Raw genomic sequence first — 25,170 nt, 5'->3', positions numbered from 1 at the left:
GATTGCCAGTAGCGATGCTTTAAGTCTAGTGAGGTTAATTAAGCAAATATAATGAAAACTAATACTGACCAGCTAAGATGGGGGGTGTAGGTAGACATGCTTCACCCCCTCGTGCAACCACAAAAAAGTAATTACAACTAAGTCTCAAAACAGATAATACCCAAACTGTCAGAAAATCGAACTCTATGGAAGTCTGACAGCGAAGGATTTAAATAAGCCACATTCATCCAGATAGGAGAGGTGTAGGCAAGGAGACATGGTGTGGCACCAGGAGGCAGCAGCGGTGGTGGAATGGGAACAGGTCATATCTCACATTCATGTGTGCCAGATAAAAAACAGGAGGGACATTTTGAAAGCAAGTAATCCCAGCCCCAGGCCAGATGACACAGCCCAGGGTTCCAGCACTGGAAAAATAAATTCTCATAACTTCTGGCTATAAAAACTAGTGGGGATTGGGGTGACAGAAGAAACTGCCAGATTTTCAGGGAACTTCACTTAAAAGGCCCTACAAGGTCTTCAAACATATGCAAACCCACCGACTCTTGGATTCAGCACCAAGGAAACAGCTGGAAGGGCACATTCACATACAGGGATTGGGTAAAGTGACTGGAAACAGGGTATGTGCTGGGCAAACCCCCAGAAGCCAGGCAGTGGCACCATCCCCTCTCTAAGCATCCCCCCCACACACAGCCACAAAGCGGTGAAGCAGGTTGCCTCCCCTGGCGATTACCTGAGACTCTGCTCCACATAATTTACAGGTGCCTATACAGGGGAAGCAGTTGTATCTAGTATACAGGAGCAAATACAGGAAGGCTGCCAACTTGAGGAGACAAAGAAATACGACGCAAATGAAAGAACAGAACAAAGAACTAAACAAAAACAGAGGTAGCCAGCCTGTCATATGCAGAATTCAGAACACTGGTGATCAGGATGTTCAAAGAACTTACTGAGTATAGCAACAACATAAAGGAAGAAATGAGGGTTATGCTAATGAAATAAAAATCTGCCCTGGCTAGGGTGGCTAAGTGCATTGAGTGCTAGCCCTCCAACCAAAGGGCCACCAATTCAATTCCCAGTCTAGAACACATGCCTGGGTTGTGGGCTGGGTCCCCAGTAGGGGGGTGCACGAGAGGCAAGCATACATGGATGTTCTACTCTGTTTCTCCTCCTTTCCCCTCTAAAAAGAAATAAATAAAATCTTTTTAAAAGAAAGAAAAGAAAAGCATTAAAGAAGAAGAAGAAGAATCTACAGAGAAACAACAGTGAAGGGAAGCTAAGCCAGGATTCAAATCAATGATTTGGAACATAAGGAAGAAATAAACATTCAATCAGAATGGCGAGAAGAAACACAAATTTTTAAAAATGAACATAGTATAAGAAGCCTCTGAGACATCTCCAAATGTGCTAACATCCAAATAATTGGAATGCCAGAAGAAGAAGAGGAAGAGCAAGAAATTGAAAATTTGCCTGATAAAATAATGAAAGAAAACTTTACTAATTTGGCAAAGGAAATAGACATACAAGTCCAGGAAGCACAGAGTATCCCAAACAAGTTGGACTCAAAGAGGACCACTCCAAGACATTGTAATTAAAATGCTAAAGGTAAAAGATAAAGAGAAAAATTTAAGAGCAGCAAGAGAAAAGCAGAGAGTTACTACAGAGGAGTACCCAAAGACTATCTTTTGATTTCTCAAACCTTACAGGTAAGAAGGGACTGGCAAGAAGTATTCAAAGTGATGAAAAGCAAGGACCTACATCCAAGATTACTCTGTCCAGCAGAGTTATCATTTATTATGCAAGAGCAGATAAAGTGCTTCCCAGACAAGGTAAAGCTAAAGGAATTCATCATTACCAAGCACTTATTATGTGAAATGTTAAAGGGACTTATTTAAGAAAGAAAAAGGTGATCAAAACTATGAATGTTAAACAGACAACAAATTCATAGCTATCAACAACTGAATCTAAAAAAACAAAACAAAACAAAACAAATAAGCACACAGGGTTTCCGGCCAAGATGTAGGTATAGGTAGTTACACTTTGCCTCCTCCCACAACCAAAAGAAAGGTGACAACAAATTCAAAAATAGAAAACAGCCAGAACTGTCAGAAAATCGAACTGTATGGAAGTCCGACAACGAAGGAGTAAAAGAAGAAACATTCAGACTGGTAGGAGGGACAAAGATGGGCAGCCAGGGTGAAGAGGACTTGTGGCAAGGCAGTGGCTAGCAGTCCCACATTTGTGTCCAGATAAATCAGGTGGAACAACTGTGGTGCAAGACAGATCTGGCAACCTAGGGTCCCAGCATGGGGAAATAAAGCCTCAAAACCTCAGGCTATAGAATCTGTGGGGGTTGTGGTGGTGGGAGGTACTCCCATCTTCACTGGAGAGTTTGTCGGAGAGACCTATAGGGTCCTAGAATGTATACAAACCCACCTACCGGGGAATCAGCACCAAAAGGGCCTAATTTGCTTGTGGGCAGAGGGGGAAGTAACTGAAGGCTAGCAGAGAGCCAAACAAGCAGCATTGTTCCCTCTCAGACCCTTCCCCCACATACAGCACCACAATGCAGAGAAGTGGGTTGTCCCGCCCTGGTGAATACTTAAGGCTCTGTCCCATACAACATAACAAATGCCCCAAGACAAAAAAAATATGGCCCAAATGAAAGAACGGATCAAAGCTATAAAAAATAGAACTGAGGAATGAAGTTAGCCAACCTATCAGATGCAAAGTTCAAAACACTGGAAATCAGGATGCTCACAGGAATGGTTGAGTATGGTTGCAAAATAGAGGAAAAAGGGAAGGCAGTGCAAAGTGAAATAAAAAAAAAACAGGGAAGCAACATTGAAGGAAAGGAAATCAGGACTCAAATCAACAACTTGGAGCAAAAGGAAGAAATAAACATTTAACCAAAACATAATGAAGAAACAAGAACTCAAAAAAATGGGGAGAGGCTTAGGAATCTCTGGGACAATTTTAAGCACTCCAACATCCAAATCATCGGGGTGCCAAAAGAAGAAAAGCAAGAAATGAAAAACTTACTTGAAAAACTAATGAAGGAGAACTTCTCCAATCTGACCAAGGAAATAGACTTCCATGATGTCCAGGAAGCTCAGAGAGTCCCAAAGAAGTTGGACCCAAGAACACACCAAGGCACATCATAATTAAATTACCCAAGATTAAAAATAAGGAGAGAATCTTAAAAGTGGAAGGAAAAAAGGAGACATTTACCTACAAAGGAGTTCTGGTAAGACTATCTGCTGATTCCTCAAAAGAAACCTTGTAGGCAAGAGAAGGGGCTAGAAAGAAATATTTGAAGTCATGAAAGGCAAGGACTTATATCCAAGATTACTCTATCCAGCAAAGGTATCATTTAGAATGGAAGGGCAGATAAAGTGCTTTCCAGATAAGGTCAAGTTAAAGGAGCTCACCATTATCAAGCCCTTATTATATGAAATGTTAAAGGGATTTATCTAAGAAGAAGAAGATGATCAAAACTGTGAATAGTAAAATGACAACAAACTCACAAATATCAACAACTGAACCTACAAAAAAACAAAACAAAAACAAATAAGCAAACAACTAGAACAGGAACAGAATCACAGAAATGAAGATCATATGGAGAGTTATCAGTGTGGGGGGAAAGGGAGGGGAACGGGGGAAAAAGGTACAGGGAATAAGAAGCATAAATGGTAGGTACAAAATAAGCAGGGGTAGGTTAAGAATAGTATAGGAAATAGAGAAGCCAAAGAACTTATATGTAGGACCCATAGACATGAACTAAGTGGGGGAATGCTGGTGGGAGTGGGGTGCAGGGCAGAAGGGAATAAAGAGGAGGAAAAAGTGGGACAACTGTAATAGCATTATCAATAAAATATACTTTAAAAAAGAAACTAAGCACACCACCAGAACAAGAATGAAATTATAGAAATGGAGATCATTTGGAGGGTTCATTGGGGTGGGGGAAGGGGGAGAATGGGGAAGGTACAGGGATAAAAACACATAATTAGTAGGTACAAAATAGACAAGGGGATGTTAAGAATAGTATAGGAAATGCAGAAACTAAAGGATTTATATGCATGACCCATGGACGTGAACTAAGGGGGGCATTGCTTGGAGGGAAGGAGGTAATGGGCAGAGGGGGGCAAAAGGGGGGAAATTGGGACAATTTTAATGATGCAATCAATAAAATATACCTTAAAAAATATTGACAAGTATATTCTGCAGTTAATGATTTTATTATAACTGTCAAATTAGGTTTTAAGGGAGTGTTAAGAAAACTCAGGTTGACTATGGACTTTTGTCCATAGATAAATAATTTTTAGAAAGTATAGAGTATGAATCTCATTGAATTGGTTTAAGGAGTAGTGATTCTTGTAGCTTTCTGATTGTTCCCTTTCCTTGGTTTATAAGAATGCTGAAAAGTTTTTCTTACTACAAATTTTGTAGGTATGGAGATGAACGTTTAATTTTATTCAGACATAAGCAAATTTTGCTTTGTGAGTTTGAAGGAATTTTACACTTTCATAATTTACTGTTTTTTAGGTTAAGCATATTTTGATACAAGAAAAAAGAAAAATATTAAAAGAAATTAACCATCGAGTTAGTTTAAATTGCAGTAGTGACAAGCAGAGCAGGATAGGAGAGTTCCCATTCACAAATGTAGACTTGTGACATTATTTCCATATGTGGTTTACACAGAGGCAAAGAGATGCACTGGTGGCCTTGAGAAGGGGGCGGTGTTCATTGTAAAGCTGGAGACGTCTGTTCCATTGCTAGACCACCTCATCTCTTGTGTACACTAGATTTGTTTTTAATAGCCCTTTCATAACTTTGTGGAGAACACAGTTACATTGCCTTGTTTTAAGTATTGATTTGTTCAATGTAAGCCTTTAACTTAAACCAGAATTTTCCTGTTTTTAGTTTTAGAATATTTTAAATAAGAGTTAAGAGTTCATCCACTAAAGTCCTCTGGCCTTCTGGAACTTGTGAGAGACCCTGAAGTTTCCAGTTCACTCTGTGTGGTGTTTAAAAAACGTATGACCCTGTTGTTATGTCTCTTTCTAAGGACAGTGTGTCCTGGATGGGTGTGGTCTCCCCTTTAGAATTCTGGCTCATCCAGGGCAGAAGTGGTCTCATTCAGCACTGTATCCTCAGAGCATGGTGCGCATTGTGGTACTGAGCACCTGGCAGGTGCATGGGTGTTTTCATGACCAGACTAAACACATTTTTTTTCATTGCTTACTTATTTGAAGTGTTCTGTAGAGGAATGCTCAAAGAACAGAAAGTTTTGGTACCAATTCAGTACAACAATTCACTTTGGGAAGAAATCTGTTTGGGAAATTTCTTGCCCTATGCTAGAGAATCAAAAATTTTTTAACTACTGTAATTTATTGTATATAACATGAATATTTCCTATATACCTAACATAATGATCCAAAACACTGATTGATCTCTACAGCTGCAGTGAGAAGAGGAGTTTGTTATTTTAAACGGAGGCTGAAGAAACTGTAGAACTAGCAGACATAAGAGAAAGTGGAGAAGGTAGAGAATGGAGTTGCAGACTCTACAGGAAGCTCTTAAAGTGGAAATTCAGGTTCACCAGGTATGTTGCATTATTGGCTTTTCCCACATCATGGTATTAAGTAATGACTGAGATTAGTAAACAGGCCCTTCTCTGATTTTTAGTACAATTGTTAATCATCTTTCAGACAGATGTCCAGTAGTCACCTCATTTGCCTTTTATCACTACTTAAACTCATTGATAATACTTCTGGGAGCTTTATAAAAATATTCCTGGTTTCCTTTTCACAGAAATGAATTGAAAACAATTTTTGGTGTAGTAAAGGTGTTAAAGAGAAACTTTTTTCCGGTTCATCTGAGGGACTTGATTCATGTGATTTATGACTTAACTTGCATGTTTTCAATGTGACAGGTTTGACTCGATTACTAGGTATATCACAGTTTTTACGCATTCAGTTTTATGCCTTGATTCCAGTTGTTAATGAAGAAAATGTGATTGCCTTCACAGATGTTACATTTCAAATTTCATAATTCTTACATTTTGCCTCAGGTACTTAGGCTAAACAACCTTTAAAATAGGTTTGTTTTTCAGAAACAAAAATATATTTATGATTATATTTATGTGATATAATTATTTTATAAAATACATTGTATATTAAATATAATTTAAATGTTAAATATGTATGTTTTATTTAACATAACTGTAACCCATACAAAAAGCAATCCTTAAGTAACTAAATCATTAACATTTTTCGTATAAACAGAATATCTCTTTTCAATACATTAACTGGCTGTGGTTCTAGATTCAATACACACACATAGACATACATGATGTTTGGTTAATAAAAAGTGACAAATCATGATGAATGGACTACTTTAGAATGTTCAGGGTGTTGGAATAGGAGAAAAATATTTTTTAAAGGTGTTTGTTCTTAGATATAATTTCTTTAGTTTTATCTGAGTAGTCTTCACACTATTTGCAAGTTTCTCAGAAAGATTCAAAGCTTTGTGTGTTCACACACACACACTTTTACATTAAGGCTTTGCATATTCAGAAATCCCTGCTGCTGCTTTGAATCTTGTTAAAGTCTTGCTCAGCAGTAGTGTTATAGTTTGCCATGTACAGGTGGGCTTTTCTATGTGAACTGTGTTTTTATGGTAACTAAGAAATTTAGTATATAATAAGTTTTATATATTTAAATTTAGTATATTAAAAAATAAGCACATTTTATTCACTTGTTCCTACTTCTGTTACAAATTGGGGAGAATAAAAATCTGTTGACAAAAAACAAGCTTTGTCTTTTTCCTGGACTGAAGTATTTTAACATAGAGGGTGTTGAGTGCTCAGTGTGGCCGAATGGCAAATGACGATAGTTCACAGTTTGTTCAAAGCTGACATCATCATAGGACAGATTTCTGGAGAACAGTAATCAATCTGAAAGTTACATGGATGAGAGATCATTTAATGAAGTTGTGATTGTTGGAGATAATCCTACTCAAGAAATTTTGAGATGGAAGAGTTGACATTTTGCTTTTAGTTCATCCTCACAAAATATGAACAAATCCCAACAAGATTTTCTTGGAAGACTCATGACCTAAATTAAACTAAATTACTAAAGATTAAGTAGAATACTAAAATATTTTGTTTCATATTTAATATAAGCATACCAGTTTCATGAAAAGTATAATTATGAAAAAATTTAATGCCTATTCTGTTTTAAAATCTAATTTACATTTAAAATTACATTTGTTGACTCAAAAAGGATATAATATTCTTCAGAAAGTCATCCCAGCCATGTCTTAATATTCACATTAATGTCTATTTCCTTATGTATTTATCTCTTTTTAGCATAAAATTAATAGTACTTATATTTGTCCTTTATATTTTGTTTTGCAGTAATAAACATTGATATGTTTATTGATAGTATTTTAACATGTAGAAATACTAAGATATTTTTACTCCAGTTACATTTAGAATACTTTTCTGTTTTTTAAAAAAAATTTAAGTATTAACAGTAAATCCAAGAGACATGCCTAGTTTGTAAATCTAATCTTATTCTGATTGGATATGTGGTAACTTACTGATCACCTGTTATGACAAGTTCAGGGCTGTCAGGAATGACATCAGAGCAGGCTCTGGCTATTAGGCTGGGGCAAAAGCCACCCCTCTGTGCATTTCCGGCTATGGAATGAAGGTAGGGCTGCAATTGAGCTCACTGTATAGAAAGTGTGTTATGAAACTATCTGGTATTGCTGTCATAGAAGTATATTTTTTGTTCTTTATGGATAGGAAAATGGTTTAATAAGTAGTGTGCACATAATTGATGTTGAATAAATGTTTATATAATGCCTGTGATGGGCATCTCATCTTTTTTTTAGAAATCGCCTTTTTGATTACTCTTATGCAGATTTGATGAAAGCCATATTTAAACTTTCAGAGTATTTATTCTACATGGAACCCAATAGTATAAAGCAGAGGTTAGCAAATATTTTCTCTAAAGGGCCAGATAGTAAATTAAAATATTTTATACTTTATAAGTAATTTATAAACCTCTGTCACAAACTGTGCTCTGCTTTTGCTCTGCTATGCAGACAAAGCAGCCATAGACAATATATAAATGAATGAATGTGGCTGTGTCCCAATAACACTTTATTTACACAACAGGTAGATGGCCAGATTTGCCTGTGGGTTGTAGTTTGCTGTATTCTTGGAAAAGAAAGTAAGTTTGATAACACAATGTCAGCTTAAAATCACTGATATTTGGATGGTTTAGTTAGGTTGCCCAGCTTGTTCAGTCCTGCCTCTCATCATGTAAAATGCAGCCGGACTGCTTACAGATTGAATAATTTATTTAATTTCCTCAGAGGTGGCGTTTTAGTGTGGTTATGAGTAGTTTTTAAATTCCAGGTCATGGAGGGAAATCTTTTCAGCTTCAAAAAGGCAACTTTAATATAGTAGGCAACTCTCTGGTAACCAAATCAAAAAGGAAAACCAAAGATTTTTCTCTTTGAAGAGTGTGGTTAGCCTTTAGGCTGCATTGGTAAAAATGTTTGTGCTTAGAACCTTATTGTTCAGTTTCACTGAGCTCTTGGAATGTGCGCTATTACTATTTTGTAATTAACAGCAGGATGTATAAGAGTTACTGCTGTGGCATGGGAAGTAGAGTATATAGAGAGTAACCTACATACCTTGTGTATTTGGAGGTCATGTGGTTGGCAACCTCAGCTACCTAGAATGGAGCCCAGTACCTGAAATAAGGCTTTTGACCAACTAGAATAAATGTTAGAAGTCATTTACCAAAGATTATACAGTAAAAGCTGACTCTTTATTTTGGCCAAAAAGTTCATTTGGTTTTTTCCTGTAAAATAAAAGACATGCTTTTCATTTTCATCAATAGCTTTATTGATTTAGATAATTTGAGTATGTCGACTCTCTCCTGTTATTGGCTTCTGGTGGGTAGAGGCCTGGGGTGCTGCTGAACATCTTTCAATGCATAAGAGAGCCCCACAGCAAAGAGTTATTTGGCCAAAAGGTCAGTAGTACCAGGAAACTTTGCAAACCACTTTTGAGGCATTTGATTAGTCACAACACCTCTATACATTGCACAAATCTTTTTTAGCATTTCATTTGTGTTTTTACCTTTGTTGACATAATAAAGCATAACAGACCAAAAATGTTGTATATTTTCTTCCATCTTCAATATTTAAATGGCTGCACAAAAATTCACCAATTTTAATAAATTTTTTCTAAATGCATGCTGATATGACAGCTGCCACAATACAATCTAACAAAATATTTTGGAATGAAGTTAAAGACAAGCAATACTAGAGCCATTGTACAGGAAAAACTAAATGAACTTTTTGGCTAACCCATTATTTAAGAAGGCAGACAAGTATATAATATATTTGAGAAAGTTTTATTTTATGACTAAAAAATTTAGTCACCCAACAGAGAGACAGATTTTCAGTTATATGAGAAGTTTACTTATGGAACATTTTATTCCCAGATAACTTTTAGGAGTCAGCTTTCTGGTACTCCTTCATCCTTCAGATTCTTGGGCAGTGATGCTTATAGAAGTTGGGTTAAGATCAGACAATAGCCCTGGCTGGTGTAGCTCAGTGGATTGAGCGCGGGCCTGCGAACCACACGATCGCACTTCGATTCCCAGTTAGGGCACATGCCTGGGTTGCAGGCCGGTTCCCTGCAGGCCAATTCCCAGCAGGGGACGCACAAAAGGCAACCATAGATTGATGTTTCTCTCCCTCTCTCCTTCCCCCTTCCCCTCTAAAGATAAATGAATAAAATCTTTAAAAAAAAAAAAGATCAGACAATATCCATTTTTTCTTTGTTTTTCATTTTGTTTGGATTTCTGTTTTCCTTAGTAAAGGTCTTTTCTTAGTCAGTATTCTGATAACTCTCCTTCCCAGAGGAACCCAGGTAGGTAGAGTTTTGCGTTATCATTCCTTCACTTTCGTACTCTCGAATACTGAGCATCACTGTTCCACCAAGTACATCCCTACCTCCCCTCACTGAGAAGACAGTGGCCAAGTCACATCTGACACTAGGCTCCTTCTGCACTTTGTATATGGGAGCAGAGTTTTCTAGGCCTAGTTTGGGACTCTAGGCAATTACAACATTTTAAAGAGATGTTTTGCTTTTGGAGCATCCAGCTTGATCAATTGCCTTTTAAACCCCACCCTGATCCCCATCTCATCTCCAAATTTGTTAAAAGCAGGAGCATTTTGCCCTGGCAGGTGTGAGTCATTTAGTTAGAGCCTCGTCCTATAGACCAAATGTTGTGGGTTCCATTCCTAGGCTGGACTCATGCTCAGGTTGCAGGTTCAATCCATGGTCAGGGCACCTATGAGAAGGCCACCAATGTTCTCTCTCACATTGATCTTTCTGTCTCACATCAGTGGTTCTCTCTCTCATTCTCGTTCTCTCTCCCCCCCTACCCTTCCTCTCTCTCTAAAAGCAATAAAGAAAATATGTCCTCAGGTGAGGATGAAAAATAAAGCAGGAACACTTCATTTCAGATGTAGAGTGGTAATTTGATTATTTTCTTATATTAAGAGAAGTGTCTGATTGACCTCTTATGTAGATGACAGAAGCTTTTGGTTCCGATTGTGCTGTTGCTCGTTTTTGAGTGTGGGCTTAAAACTCTAGATTTTGGGGGCTAAACCAGATTGGCCATATTGAGTTAATGTGTGAGGACTGAATGCTCTTTTTCTCTCTTTATTACCAGAAACTGGTTGCCCAAATGAAGCAGGATCCACAGGTAAAATACTACTTTTGTTCATTTAATTTTTAAATTAAAATAATTTAAAACAAAGTGACCATAAAAATACTAAAGTATATACCAGTATTTCGGTATTAAAAACTATCATATCTAACAGCAATTACATTAGCATATTGGTCTTCATATTATAAGGGTTTAGAAAAATCCAGTCATTTGGTTATAATATATCAGTAGCTATCATTTCATCTTTGTTACTGTTATTTGCTTTTGTGTTAATTGCTTTGAGTATTTGGGGGGAAAATTGAGAATTAATACTCCTCATAGAACTTAAATTTCTTTTTCATAAGCCCACTTATTCAAAATCAGTTTGTAAGGCTTTCTGTAGCCTCAAAATTATTGAGTGTGGCCCAGAACCATTCTTATTTTCTCATAGTTCATAGTAGAGATAGTGTACAGAACTTATGAATACTTAATTGTACTATGTTCAGGGTAAGAATTTAAGAATAAGTTTTAAAAAGCATTTAAAATTTTATTATTTTTCAAAGAGCCTTTAACCTAGCAAATGCTACATTTTCTTTAAATTCTCATAGAAGTTTTTTTGACTTAGACATTTTATTCTCTGTCCCTGAAGGGAACTCTTCCTAAAAAGTTACTTTGTCTTCCATGATTGTATTTATTGTTCAGGCAGTGTCTCTTTCACAATTTTTAGACTATGGGTCATAAATACGGAGAGTACTTACCAAGCTCTTAGGGCTTCTTCCTTGCATTTGTTGATTCATAATCTGCTCACAAAAGAACTGACCCACTGATGGGTACTCAGGTGTATGTGTATGTATCTTTAGCTTGATAAACATACCATACGTGCCTCATTGAAAATATAAGTCAAATAAATTCTTGGATTCAAGAATGGTACTGAGGCAGATTGCGATTTGGAAGTAGGAATAATAGTCATTTCAAAAAATTTAGCACCCAGCGACCTAACAGTAGTGTTTTAACACAGTCCATTGATAGCTCACATTTAATTTCTATTTGATGTGGGAACTTCTTTGAGAAGCTTCTCCATTTTTATTTATTTTAAAAATATTATTTAAATTAGATTTAGGGAACCAAGATGCAGATTAATAAATTCTTTTATATTTAATATGGTAACCTATGTTATCAGCAACTGAAATATTATTAGAAAACGTGAGCATTTTCTATGTAGCTGGTGGTCATGTAACAGCAACCTTAATGAGGAAAATCTATGGGGCAGTAAATTGTTGGACAGTCCCATGGATGCTCTGTCTGTGTCTGTATCTGCATCTGCGTATCTACCTACCTGTGTCTATACACACACACATTTATGAAAAGAAGACCACAGGGAGTAATAAGCATGAGAGGGAGGATGTGTGCCCTAACCTGGCAGGAGACCAGGCGGAGCCCATTGAAAGAATTGCATGTGAAATGATGAAGAAAAAATCGGTCTGTCATTGAGATGGTGTTCAGTCTGCTAGTTGGCTATCCTGCTACATTAAGCATTAATCTTGCTTTTTTAATCTTGGTTTTTCCCTCACTTGAGTAAAAGGCAAGCATATTCAGTGTATCTCATCTAAAATAGTATTCTTTTTTAAATCCTAGAATTTGAAAACTGAGAAAATGCCCTGGTAGTCAGTCTGTTAATTTGAATGATGTAGTGTTAAGGCAGTTGCAGCACTGACAGCTTTTCAAATCTAGGCTAAAGTAACAAATGTACTCTACTAAATAAGGGAGAGGGCAAGTAGAGAAAAACCTCTCATCTTTATTGATAATGCCGTTAAGCAGGCGGTGTATTCGTGCTTACAACTTCCATTTTCCTGCTTTTGTCTGATTAGTGGCGCTTTAGGTTTTCTGTCAACTGATACTTCCTGTAAAGAATAACAGTATTTTTAGTAAAAAGGAATACTATTTTACAGATACTAACATATAAAACTTCTTAGAATTTAAAACAATTGCAAAGGAGCTGCCCCTGTTCTAGTGTCAGCAGCCTACATTTAGGATCCATGCAGTAGGTAGTGGTAATACGACTACAGTTTAATGCATGATGAATTTGACTGGCTACATGTTTAAGGTTGCTTCATCATTTGTAATGCAATATGCATAAAATCTTCTCGCTACTATTCTGTTAACAAATGAAATATCTTTCTCACAGATATTTTTTCTTTCCAATCAGAATGCTGATTTAAAGAAACAGCTTCATGAGCTCCAAGCCAAAATCACAGCTTTGAGTGAGAAACAGGTAGGGGAAGGGGGGGCATATTTTTAACATTGTGTTCTAAAGATACGTCTGCCTGAGACTTCTAGGAGAACTGCTATTTTTCCTCATGTGTGAAAATAAGTGTGGGCAGCCAGACTCAGTTTTAATTTTGTTTGAGCCCTGTTTATCTATTTTTATTTTTGGTTAAAATCATTATCTGGAATATCCCATGGGTACATGTTACTGGCAAATATCTAAGAGCAATGTGGTGAGCTGCTGTTAACTGTTAATTAAACTCTGTACTTTACCTATAGGGAAAGGGGTAAAGAAAGTTAGTGGGAGTGGGAGCTGCTGGATATGCTTTGTTACCTGTCCTAAAGATTTGAGATGACAGCTAACTTGGAGAGAATGGAGAGAATAGATTGCTCTAAATATAGGTCTCCTGTTATGATTATTGTGATACCTCTATGTTAATCTTTATTAGATATTGATCTACTATTATGTGAAAAACTTTGGTTGAACCTTGTTAGATTTATTCTGTATAGGGCAAAAGAAAGAGCATCTTGCTTTTTTCCAAGGACATCTGGAAAGTATTTTTTTGAATTTCTTGTATGATGACCTCCACTTCACCAGTTCAGGCAGCTCTTGCCACCAGGTGGAGTGTGACAATTGATAGAGCTTTACATAATTGTGGTAGTCTGACAAATCATTGCTTTCTTATTCCTTCCCCACCACCTTTCCTCTGGTAAAAAGGAGCAGTTTTCTATCATGGAGGAGGTGAATGTGTGAATCAGAATGATTAGCTGATTTGCAGTTGATAGTTAATATTAGTGATATCTCATTGAAGATTTTTGATTGAATAGTTCTGTTATTGATTTTTAAACTCAGTTGTTTTTTAAACTTTTATTTAATGAAATAATAGCTGTGAGGATATTTTATTTCTGGAGATTTTTTGTATGTTTATATTGTGTATTATTGTGTTTTTCTCTAAGGGGAGAAATAAATTTTGAGAACTATGTGTAATAGATACCAGTTGTTAATTTTCAGAGTAGACTTTTTAAAACCAAGCTGAGTAAACAGCTGGTTTTTTTCTCCCTCTCCTGTTCTTAAGCTATTAATTTCCCCATTTTGTCTTCTCCAGAGGTGGAAGGTGTTTTAGATAAGGGAATTGCCAAACTAAAATTGGGAGGAGGTGGTGTGGTGGAGGAAATTTTTAAGGAAAAATATAAACAGTTTATTAGTATGTGTTTGGCTGTGATAGTCACTCAGTTCTCTGAGGTCAAAATGATGTGTGCTAGTGACGGTGTTCAAGCTTTAGAATTCTGTTAGCGATGAGCTTCCTTAGAGTTTCAGAGTTACTTTGACAAGATGCCAATGAATGAGTCACTTTTGGTGAAAAATTCACGTGTTCCAGCGGAGAAAAAAGGTGAGAACTGATTAGTAGAGTAAGGATTGGGGGGAATGCTGGTGCTGCATTGGAGGAAAATGGGGCAGTTAAAAACAATTTACATCTTTAAAAAATTTTTGTTTGTGAGCACAGATACAAAGATTTGTTTTATTTCTGTAACTTTTTATTCTTCATTTTTTTCTATTAGGTATCTTGCTTAATAGAAAATTGCAACTATATATGAATCATGAGGCAAACTGTCATCTGGACTAAGTTTGGATTTTAGAAACTAGAATTTTAAAAAGTGGGTTTGGCATTAGTAAAGAAAACTGGAGTCAGAACCTGAAATGCGATCTTGCAATTTTATTTGCTTAACTATTAAAATAATCTTCTTTTAAAAAGATTTTATTTATTTTTAGACAGAGGGGAAGGAAGAGAGAAAGAGAGGGAGAGAAACATCAATGTGTGGTTTTCTCTCTTGTGCCCCCTGCTGGGGACCTGGCCCACAATCTGGGCGTGTGCACTGAATAGGAATCAAACCAGCAACCCTTTGGTTTGAAGGCCGGCACTCAGTCCTCTGAGCCACACCAGCCGGTGCTAAAATAACCTTTTTGGTAGAACAGAAAATGTATCATTTCTAGGTAAGATAATATTTGAAGGAAACACAGCTATACAGTTCAAAAGTTGGTTTTTCCTCACACGTATTTCCAACATGGAACATTGATAGTTTAAAATAGTATAATTTTAGGACAGACTCCTAATGCTGAATGCCCAGCTTTGTTTTTCTTTTCTCATAAGATCCACTTAGCCTCTGGGAAAACTTAATGATTTTCCTTCAGATTTTAATAACTGAAATCTGAATTACCTTACATGACTAAAATTTTAATTTAACATAAGTTTTTTGATTGTGAGAAAAATTTTAAATACAGAATAACTCAAAGAATGTCACATTCTGGAATTAACAATGATGAACCCTTTGTAATTATTTGTTTCTGTTCTTTTTCTATATGTATTTTTCTACACTCATTTTTCTATATCCATTTGAAAACTTGATTATACAAGTAGTAGATGCATACATTCTCTTTACTGTATTAAAAAAAACTGAAATATTGCAGATAGTCATTCTTACAGTAACTACTTAATTTGTTTTTGTTATTGCTCCTGCAATGTTTGATACTCAGTTTCTTTCTCAGGACATGAAATCATACACTGTATTTGGGAAGATAATGATCTTTAGGGAGCATCCTTCATGGCTAAAACACAGTGAATTTCATTGAATCCTTGGTTAGAAAGTTCGAGCGCGTTTAAACTCTAACTTGAGGTTTCTGAATAGAAACTTTCCATGGCAGATTTTGAGGTCACGTTCTTGACCCATAGGGCCAGGTTGACAGTTTTTAATTCAGGAATCCCAGACTTGACCATCTAATGAAATTATGTTATATAGCCACTAAAAATTAATGGTTTCAAAAATTTTTTGATGACAAAGGAAAGTGCTCATGATAAAATAAGTGAAAAAGCACATACAACTTTATAAGCATTACAATCCCATTTTTATGTGTGTGTTATAGGTGTATATATGTGTATAAATATATAAATATGTGTAAAGATAGTGTGAGTTTAAAGTGTTGTTGGAAGGTGATGAATTTACTGATAATTTATTTTTCATATTCTTGTGTATATTTGCTCCACAATAACCTTGTTTCCTTTATAATCAGAAGTAGAGAAGAAACATTACACAAATTTTAACACCAAACTCTTGTCTGTTCATGGTATATGAATCATTTTAATCAGAGAATCTACCTATTTTAAACACTAGTAATACTGAAGTGTGGAAGTAATTATTAATTTCTTTAATATCGTTTATTCTCATTCACCCTCCTTCCTTATTGTTCACATGCATATGTGGTCTTTTGCTTGTTGGAGTCAAGATTCTGATTCTGGAGCCAAAGCACTTAGTTGCTTTAGTGCTCCGCTTTCATTCTGATTCATTGTAGAAGCAATCTTAACATCCCAAAGTATGTTGTTTGTCCCTGTGGTGATTAAGGCTTAAGCCATAGTAGTTGCATTTTTCATTGCCCTGCCTTGAACAGTTTGCCACCTGACCTCTCTTCACCTGGTGCTCTCCTGGCCAGGCGTCAGGCAACAGCTTAAATGTTACTTCCTCAGAGGACCCATCTCTGTAACCCCTTCCTCCTGTCAAAACCAACTGTGTCTATAATAATCTTTCATCGAACCTTTCATTTTTCCTTTATAGCTGTGCCATTTAGGATTAGGTTCAGCTGTGAATGACTAAAAACTCAGAGTGAAAATGGCTTCAACAAGGTAGAATTTTGTTTCTCCTGTGGGAGCTCTGTAGGTGGACTGTGGCTGGTGATAGTGGCTCTACGGTGGCAGGGAACCTGGGTTCCTCCTATTCTGTTGCCCTGCCATTCTCAGCACGAAGCTCCACATCATAGTCCAAAATAGCTGCTCCATCTGGTAAGAAGTGGGAAAGGCAGCAAAGAGCAAGCCCTTTATTTTTAAAGATGTTTGCTGGAAGTTGTGTGCACCACTTCCAATTAGATCCTGTTGGTCAGAACTTAGTTAACTAGGGACAAGGAAGGTCAGAAGTGTAGTCTCTTCCAGGTGGCCACCAGCAAATGAAACTCAGGGACTCTGGCACTGAGGGAGGAGAAATAAATACTAGGGATAATTAGTAATTTCTGCCACAATAGCTTATTATAACTTGTAATGACATGTATGTGATTATTTTAAAAAATATATGTCTTCCTCAGTAGACTTTGATTTTCAGGAAGTCAGGGGACATGTTTGTCTTACTTAACTTTATAATGTTTAGCATAAGATAATATTTAGCACAGAAAAGCATTTGTATTTCTTAATTATTTAACCCACTTGATCTTTTTCTCTGCTTATAATTTTGTAAAACAGTGAATCTTGTTTTCTATGCTTTTTAAATTTGAAGTATGAACATCTTACATTTTTGAATTCTTCAAAAACATTTAACAGCTTCAAATATTTAATGATCTAACTAGATCATAATTTATTTCACTAATTCTCCTTTAGTTGATAATAGGATGTTGTCCATTTTTTCACTAATATAAATATTACTCTAATAAACACCTTTGTATGTGAATCTGTTTGTGATTGCATTAGGATAAATTCTTTGGTGTGAGATTACTGGGTGTATTGGTCAACTGTTGCCATACAGTTTTGTGTAACAAACTCATATTTTATTGAGGGACTTATAACACTGTGTGTTTATTTTGATACTGTGTCTACAGATCGCCTGGAGTTCTCTTGATTTAGGCTGGATTGGGCACATCTTCTTCAGTTTGTGGGTTGGCTGGCCCTGCCTCCAGGCTGGGGGTTTGATTAGATCTACTCCCAAGTGTGTTCATTCTGGGACCTAGCATGAAGGGATGAAGGGGCAGCAGCTACCTGGGGCATACTCATTTCGTGACTCAGGACCGGAATGCAAGCAACAGGCCGAACTACCAAAACACATTTTAAGCCTCTGCTGGCATCAAGTCTTTTAACCTCTCATTAACCAAAACAAATCATATGGCCATGCCTTAGGTCAAGACAAATGGTGTGGATGTATAATTTTATAACAGAGATTGTGAAGAATTGAGAATAATAGCCTGTTGACCACCCTCAGGCAAAGGGTATGAAAAAACTTTTGCTAAATATTTCCAGAAAAGGCTGTATCTGATTAACAGCATATGTGAGAGTACCTGGTTTTTCTCAGGAGATAACCTGTGAAGGGAAGAGAGCAGTTTGCTAATTGGAAGATGGATTAATATGTATCTGATGCTTTCTGGAGGTATATTTTTTGTGCCATTTGCCCATGTTAAAAATATTCCATAGTATTCCGCAGAATTACCTTTTGTTTTTAGGTATTGTTTATCTTTCACTCTTACATTTTTCTTACTCCTTTTTGAGAGGTAGACCTCTTCATAGGCTTTGGTCTTTGCTACTGTTTTGCTTTTCTGACTCCATGTTTAAAAGTTATAGTCTCTGTTCTTTATATAATATGTAACCTAATACAAGATGAAGTACTTCTCTGGGCTTAATAAATAGTTGCCATCTGTGGAACCACTCCCATTTTAAATATGGACGTATTTAGTAAAATGGATCTGATGTGTAGAACAACATAGGACTGGATGTGAGGGGCTGCTGGGAGTTCGCTTCTGTTCCTGACTCTCTAAGAGACTTACCGATAGATTTTGAGTTATTAAATCACTCAAATGTCTGTTTTTCTGCTTATGGAATGTTTTGATAGTGCTTCTTAGAAGTTAATGAACACATATCTGTTGAGCGAACTAAATATTTTTGGAGGTAAGTTCTTTTTAAATGGAAATTGTTGGTTTTAGTCATGGTGGCTTACTTTACCTCACGTACACCTTCATCTTAAGTACTGCTTTTTAAAGAAGCTTAGAAGATTTTGTGTTTAACTCAGTCAGGAGAACATCATTGTAATACATACTGGGACATGAACTGTTTGTGATTTAGCCATGATTCTATAATTAATCAGAGTCACATTCAGAACTAGAATCCAGATCACTGTACTCTTCACCATTTTTGTATAGTAAATTCTTAAATTATTCAGTGGACCTTTATCAAGTATTTTTGAAGTAGGACATTGGGCACAATAATTCCATTGCCTTGCAGTCAAGTAAGTAAATTAGTTCTTACAGTCTAATAATGGTAACCTGATACATGATTATCTCTAGCTTCTGATACCAGTAACCATAAAACGTTATGTTCTCTCATTCTCTACCAAACTAGTGGGATTGGCACATGGCAGTAGAATTTAGAAGTGTTATTTTCTTAGAGATCCTTGAATTATGAAGGGAAACTGACTTTGTCCTTTTATTCAAAGCTTAGGAGTTCCCTACGATTTAGTGGAATGTTCATCTCTCCTCTTCAATATTTATGTGAAACCACTGGTCCATTTGATTTCCGTGGAATGTGTATTTCATTTTTTAAAAATCTACAGTGAAATCTCCTATACTATTATTCATACTCAAAGCTCCCAACTAAAGTCAAGTAGGCAAAAGTAACTGTTTGAAGCTATCTGTGAACATCTGTCATAAGAACTTCTGAAGACACACACTTTTCTTACTCTGATTTTCTGTTTGTCCTAGATGTGAGTCCATCAGATGAAACAGTGTTTGCAAGTTATCAGAATACTGCCCCTGAGCCTCATCTGCTGCTAGTAGCTGATAAGATTATATATGACTTCTTAAATTTCCAGTATTCCTTCTTATGACTTCCCTTCCCCTTTTTAATTGCTTAATTATCTTCTTTACTTATACGTATTTTATAGCCATCACTTCTGAAGAGAGATGATTAGTTCTCTGAAGATGGAAAGACTAACATGATTTTTAGAGCAGGGATCAGCAAACTGTAGCCTGCACCTGGGTCATGATCTAGCCTGCAAACTGGTTTTGTAAATAAAGTTATTGAAAACAACCATATTTTTCATTTACATACTGTCTGTGGCTCTTTTCGTGCTACCAACAGCAGAATTGAGTAGTTGTGCCTGCATATAGAAATTTTCCAACCCATATTGTAGAGAAGTTTAACCAGAGAGGCACTTGACTCAAAGATATTAGGCACAGTATAATAGTCTGGGTCAGGAGTGAGCGCCACACTGAAAACAGGGTATACAGTTAACCCTTGGGCAGTATGAGGGTTAGGGGCGCCAGCCCCCTGTGCAGTAAAAAAAATCCATGCGTAACTTTTGACTCCTCAGAAACTTAACTGCAGTGGCCTACTATTGCTTTACCGATAATATAAACAGTCGATGGACACATATTTGTATGTTATATATATTATATACTGGATTCTTACAATAAAGTCAGCTAGAGAAAAAATGTTATTAAAAGTCATTAGGAAGAGAAAATACATTTATAGTATTGTACAGCTATACTGAAGAAAATCCACACATAAGCCAATTTTTAACCTACACAGTTCAAACCATGGGCTTCGAGGGTCCACTGAGTCAGGAGAAGGCCCTCTTATGTATGTGCCAGCCCCACAGTTTTCTGTTCAGCTTTAGCACCTCATTTTTTGAAGCCTCTTTTACTTTAGATTCTTTTTCTATTTCCCTCTTGCTCTTTGTCTCTCTTACAATTTCATTGAAGCATAATTAATGTAAAACAAACTTATATTTTTAAAAGAGTATAGTTTTGATTGGGTGAAGTCATCACCACCATCAGGATAACGAACATACCTATCACCTCGGAAAGTGTTTTGTGCCCTTTGGTGATCTCTCCTCCTCCCCCCTCGCCCAGTCCTGTCACCAGCAACATTGGTCTGCTTTCTGTCATTACAGATTAAGTTTACATATTTGAGAATTTCAATAAATGCACCTGCGCTGTATGTACTCTTTGGATTGGTTTTAGTTTTTAACTATTAGAAATAAAGCTACTGTGAATGTTCATATATAAATCTTTGTGTGGAGATATGCTTTCATTTCTCTCAGGCAAGCATCTAGGTGTGGCTGGGTGGTATGGTTAGGTGTATTTTTAACTTTTTAAAGAAGCTGCCAAAATGTTTCCAAAGTAGTTGTCCCATTTTACCTTCCTACCAGCAGTGTATGAGTGTTCTAGTTGCTCTGCATCCTCAGCGCCTCATTCTTGAATTTGAGTATAACAGCCAAGAATCTCAGATATTTGGGAGGCCACTAATATGAAAGGCAAAACACACCCAGAGAATTGGAAGGGATGGTTCAAAATAACTCCTAACTTTAGCTTCTCAGATCAATAAGAGAAGATACTGCATCTGTGAAGCAAGAAGAGATTCTAGGAATGAAAGTCCATTAGAACATAGAATTCTTTATTTTTATTGAATTTATTGGGGTGATATTTGTTAATAAAATTACATGGGTGTATGTAATTCAGGTATACAACTGTAATTCAGGTATACAATTCTATACAGAATTCTTGACAAAAAAGTTTTAGAAGATGAAGTTTGAGAAATCACTCTTAATTTATAGAAGAGACAGAGGGATGGACAATGAGAAAAAAATTAGAGGATTAGTTCAGAAGGTCTGATGCTTGCCCAATAGGAATTCTAAAATCAGAGAATAGAAAATGGTGAAGAGAATATTATCTAATAAATAATGTGTTTCTCAGAACTGAAGAGCATACATTCCAGATTAATAGGGCTTGTTGAGTACCTGGAACCATGAGTGAAAAAACACCCACACCCACATACCAAGGCACATCACTAAGAAACTGCTGAAAAACAGCAACAGAAGATCCTAAATAAAGCTTCCTCAGAGGGAAAAAGAGTTATGAACAAGGACTGGGAGTAGATGGCATCAGACTTCAGCAGCAACACGGGAAGCCACAATTCAGTGGAATGATGCTTTTGAAATTCTGGAAAACACTAATTTCCAATGTACAATTCTCTACCTAACCCAATTTGGGGTCAAGTCTGAGGGCAGAACAGAGATAGTTGGACATACAAAGTCACAAAACTTACTACACCTGTACCCTTTTTGAGGAAGCTACTCGAGGATGTTCTCTATCAAAACAAGACAATAAAGCAATAAAGGTGAAGCCGTGGATCCAGAAAACAAAATCCAGTACAAAAGAGAGGAAGACAATCCCCTATTCAATGAAGGAAAAACTTAGCTGGCTGTTGTATAACAGGTTTACAGAACAACCAGTTTACTTGGGACAGGAGGATGGAGGGGTCTGGGAAAGATACAGCCAAGAAAAAACTGGACTGATTATATGATGTGTTTTGAACCGTTATTTGAAGATGTTTTCTAGCATATTTGGTGAATAGGGGGAGGAATCAATGATAGGAATATAGAAAACAAGGCAAATGACACAGTAAAGCATTTTTAGTTCCAGGAATACTAAAATGAACAGAAATATAAGTATAATAATAATATACTAGTTATATTACAAATTTTTATTTACGTGTTTCTGATAATACCAGCCTTATGAAATACAGATTTAACTGAAAGTTGTGATGTGACTGCAGTGGCCATAGGAGGTGGGAGGAGGTAGGGTCATAAGGTAACATAAGAACTAAACTTCAGTCATCTGTAGTGTGCAATAGAAATTCAGCTGGTAATTTTTAAAGTCAAAAATCAAGAAATCACAATGAGTACACATTTTAAAATAGGAAGATAAGCAACCTGAAGAAATCTCTGAAAGAGTTGAAAGTGGTTTACTGAAAGGCAAACAGTACCAGAGAGTCAGAGAGGGTTGACCCAAGGGACTGCTGTTTTTATTATAAGCCTTGCGGTAGTATTTTTAAGGCTATGCATATATAGTCAATTAAAATTAGAAATAAACTGAATAGGAAACTAAAGGGAAAAATGAAAATCTGGACTTATTATTAGATAGGCTGTTGGGTCTTTGTGGAATTACCCTGGATTCCTGAATCAGGTCACCTGCTGACTAAGTCTTTGGCCTCCACTGATCCCAGGCTGTGTTAGGGATTGTGCTCGGGCCTCTCTAATCCTCCCTTTTCATTTTTCTTAGTACAAGCCACACGGTGGTGACTCTTGGTGAAGATTCCTTAGGCACCTGCAGGACAGATGCATGTGTCCTTTTTAGTTGGTCGCTCTTCTCTTTGAGGTGGAGAATACATGTAGGCTCTAATAATAATAATAACAACAGTAAAACATAATAGAATCATGCTACTACTCATGATTTTAGCTCTGTAGGGATATAATGTCCCTTCAGCACTTAAAATGATACCTTCTAGTACCATAGTCAAAGCCCAGAAACCATAAGTCCAAGAAATTTGGACTTGTTTTGTTTGTCCTTGTATGGGCTCTCAGTAAACAAATAAATGACTACTCCTGGAATTCTTCCCTGAAATGAGTAATTCCCTGGATTATTTAAGTTCCAACAAGTGTATATTTAGAGCCTGTTCTGACTAAGCTCAGACTCTTGTAGGGGATATGGACGTATAAACAATTACAATACATACGCAGTCAGAACATCCCTGGTACACAGAAAGGGGACATTCTTTTGGTGGGGCATTATGGGGCCCATCACAAAGCCGATATCTGAATTGAGCGTTGAAGGTTGAGCAGGGGTTTGCTAGGAGTACAAAGCCCCTGCAGTAGGCAGAGAGACCAGCATGTGCAAAGGCACAGTGAGTGATAGGTAACAGCGGGGCATGTTCAGCAAACAAGTATTTTAGGGTTGCTAGAGCAGAGATCAGTCATGTGAAGATCAGAGCAGCGGCTTGTATGGTTTGAAAACAGCATTTTGTACTGTTTGCATTAGTATTCATACTAAATACAGTAGTAGGAGTAGATAGCACTTAATATTTGCCAGACACTTATGTGTGTGCTTTGAATATGCTAATTCATTTAATTCTTACAGTAACCCTAGGAGATGAGTACTGCTCTCCCATTTTATGGATGAGAGAGTAAGTCATGTGCCCAAAGTTTCAGAGCTGGTAAGTGGTAGAACCAGATATGAATCGAGGATGTGTGACTCAAGCCTGTTTTAAGTTAAAATAATGTCAAAGAACAATGTAATATTTATGTTTAAGGGGATAGACAGATTACTGGTTGAGAAATAACTTGACTGTTGAGTGAAAGAGCGGTGGGAATAGGACAAAGCTCGGTCGCAGGGGCCCTCACATGCCCATTTCCTTGGTTACTGCTTATTCTTTATGCTCTTTTCCCAGAGCGGCTTGACTTCTAAAGCTCTAGGCTTCTGAATTTTTACTAAATTATAAACAATGGCTGGGAGGTAGTCTTTCCTTCCCCTAAAATCCACCTGTTCATAAATAGTCTCTTTCGTACAAAGTCAATGAGTTGACTTTTAAATAAATAAATTTGTTAATACAATAGAATGTTCTTTCTTTTCTTTCTTTTTTTCCCCAGACCTGTGGGAGGGACCGAAGTATTGGCACTGGGGATTGTCATCTATCAGCTCTCTAAACGTTTTTTTCCCCTTAATTCTAAAGGTTATGCATGTTTATTTGGAAAATTCAGCAAGGAGAAAAATCAAATTTAGCTATGATCTCACTTCCATATTTTAGGTCTTTTTTTTTCCATGCCATACATTTGTATTAAAAATAAAGTTGAGATTGTATTACACTTACTATTTTTGAAATACTTATTTTTAATATATCTTGAGCATTTCTCCCCATTTTTAAATATTCTTAAAGAATATTAGTTTTTAGTGGCTGGATGGTATCCTATCATATGGGTATGGTAAACTCTTTTTTAACTTTTTTTTTAGTCAGTTCACTCTTTTTAGACATTTGAATTATTCCCAGTTTATTTTACTCTTTTATGCGTAGTTCTGCAGTGTGTATCCTTGGACATAAATTATTTGGACAGTAATTTTGATAATTTCCTGTAAAAAAAAATGACAGGATCTGGAGTAAATAAATGGGTTTTTTTAATGTGTTTTTGTGAAGACTTGTTTTTTGTGTGTAAAGGAATTTCACTCAAACTAGCTTAAGTATAAGCATAAAAGAGAATTGATTGGAACCATATTAGGGAATCTCAAGAACCCAAGGACAGCTTTTGAGACCAGGACTGGAGGGCCTCTGTCTGTTGTCTCTTTTTGTCCTTCTCTGCATCTGCTTTATGTCCCCTTTCTGCAGACTGCCTGTCTCAGTTTTTCAGTACGCATGGCAAGCAGAAGGCTTCTGGCTACTGCACAGTTTCTAAGTTTGTATCTTCTCTATTCAAGAGGCCATCCCAGACTCACTGGTTGGTTCTTTTTGGCCAGGGGACCACATCAGCAGTACAGACATGGTTAGATCAGGGAGCACCTCTCAGAGAAAGGGATTTGTGAGTTAGGCAGTGT

The 25,170-nt window shown here is 36.6% G+C and overlaps 1 protein-coding gene across 17 annotated transcripts in view; it reads left to right on the top strand.

Moving 5' to 3' along the window:
- Positions 1 to 25,170, top strand: part of PHF21A (PHD finger protein 21A) — a 172,737-nt gene that overhangs the window by 31,345 nt on the left and 116,222 nt on the right. For 12 of the 17 annotated variants that reach the window (XM_037166081.2, XM_037166079.2, XM_053673045.1 and 9 more), the window contains 3 exons: positions 5,459 to 5,602; positions 10,767 to 10,799; positions 12,928 to 13,014. In XM_037166081.2, coding sequence (XP_037021976.1) covers positions 5,549 to 5,602; positions 10,767 to 10,799; positions 12,928 to 13,014 — 174 coding nt within the window. In that variant the 5' untranslated portion in view covers positions 5,459 to 5,548. Of the gene's footprint in view, positions 1 to 5,458; positions 5,603 to 8,185; positions 8,241 to 10,766; positions 10,800 to 12,927; positions 13,015 to 25,170 lie in introns of all 17 variants that reach the window. The other 5 variants (XM_037166083.2, XM_037166082.2, XM_053673054.1 and 2 more) reach the window with 3 other exon arrangements.

The sequence above is a fragment of the Artibeus jamaicensis genome, unplaced genomic scaffold (assembly GCF_021234435.1).
Source record: "Artibeus jamaicensis isolate MK-2021 breed Jamaican fruit bat unplaced genomic scaffold, CSHL_Jam_final contig_797, whole genome shotgun sequence".
In the NCBI taxonomy this organism is placed as follows: Eukaryota; Metazoa; Chordata; class Mammalia; order Chiroptera; family Phyllostomidae; genus Artibeus; species Artibeus jamaicensis.
The sequence above is the reverse complement of the archived record's forward strand: the minus strand, read 5'-3'. Positions and strand labels throughout refer to the sequence as shown.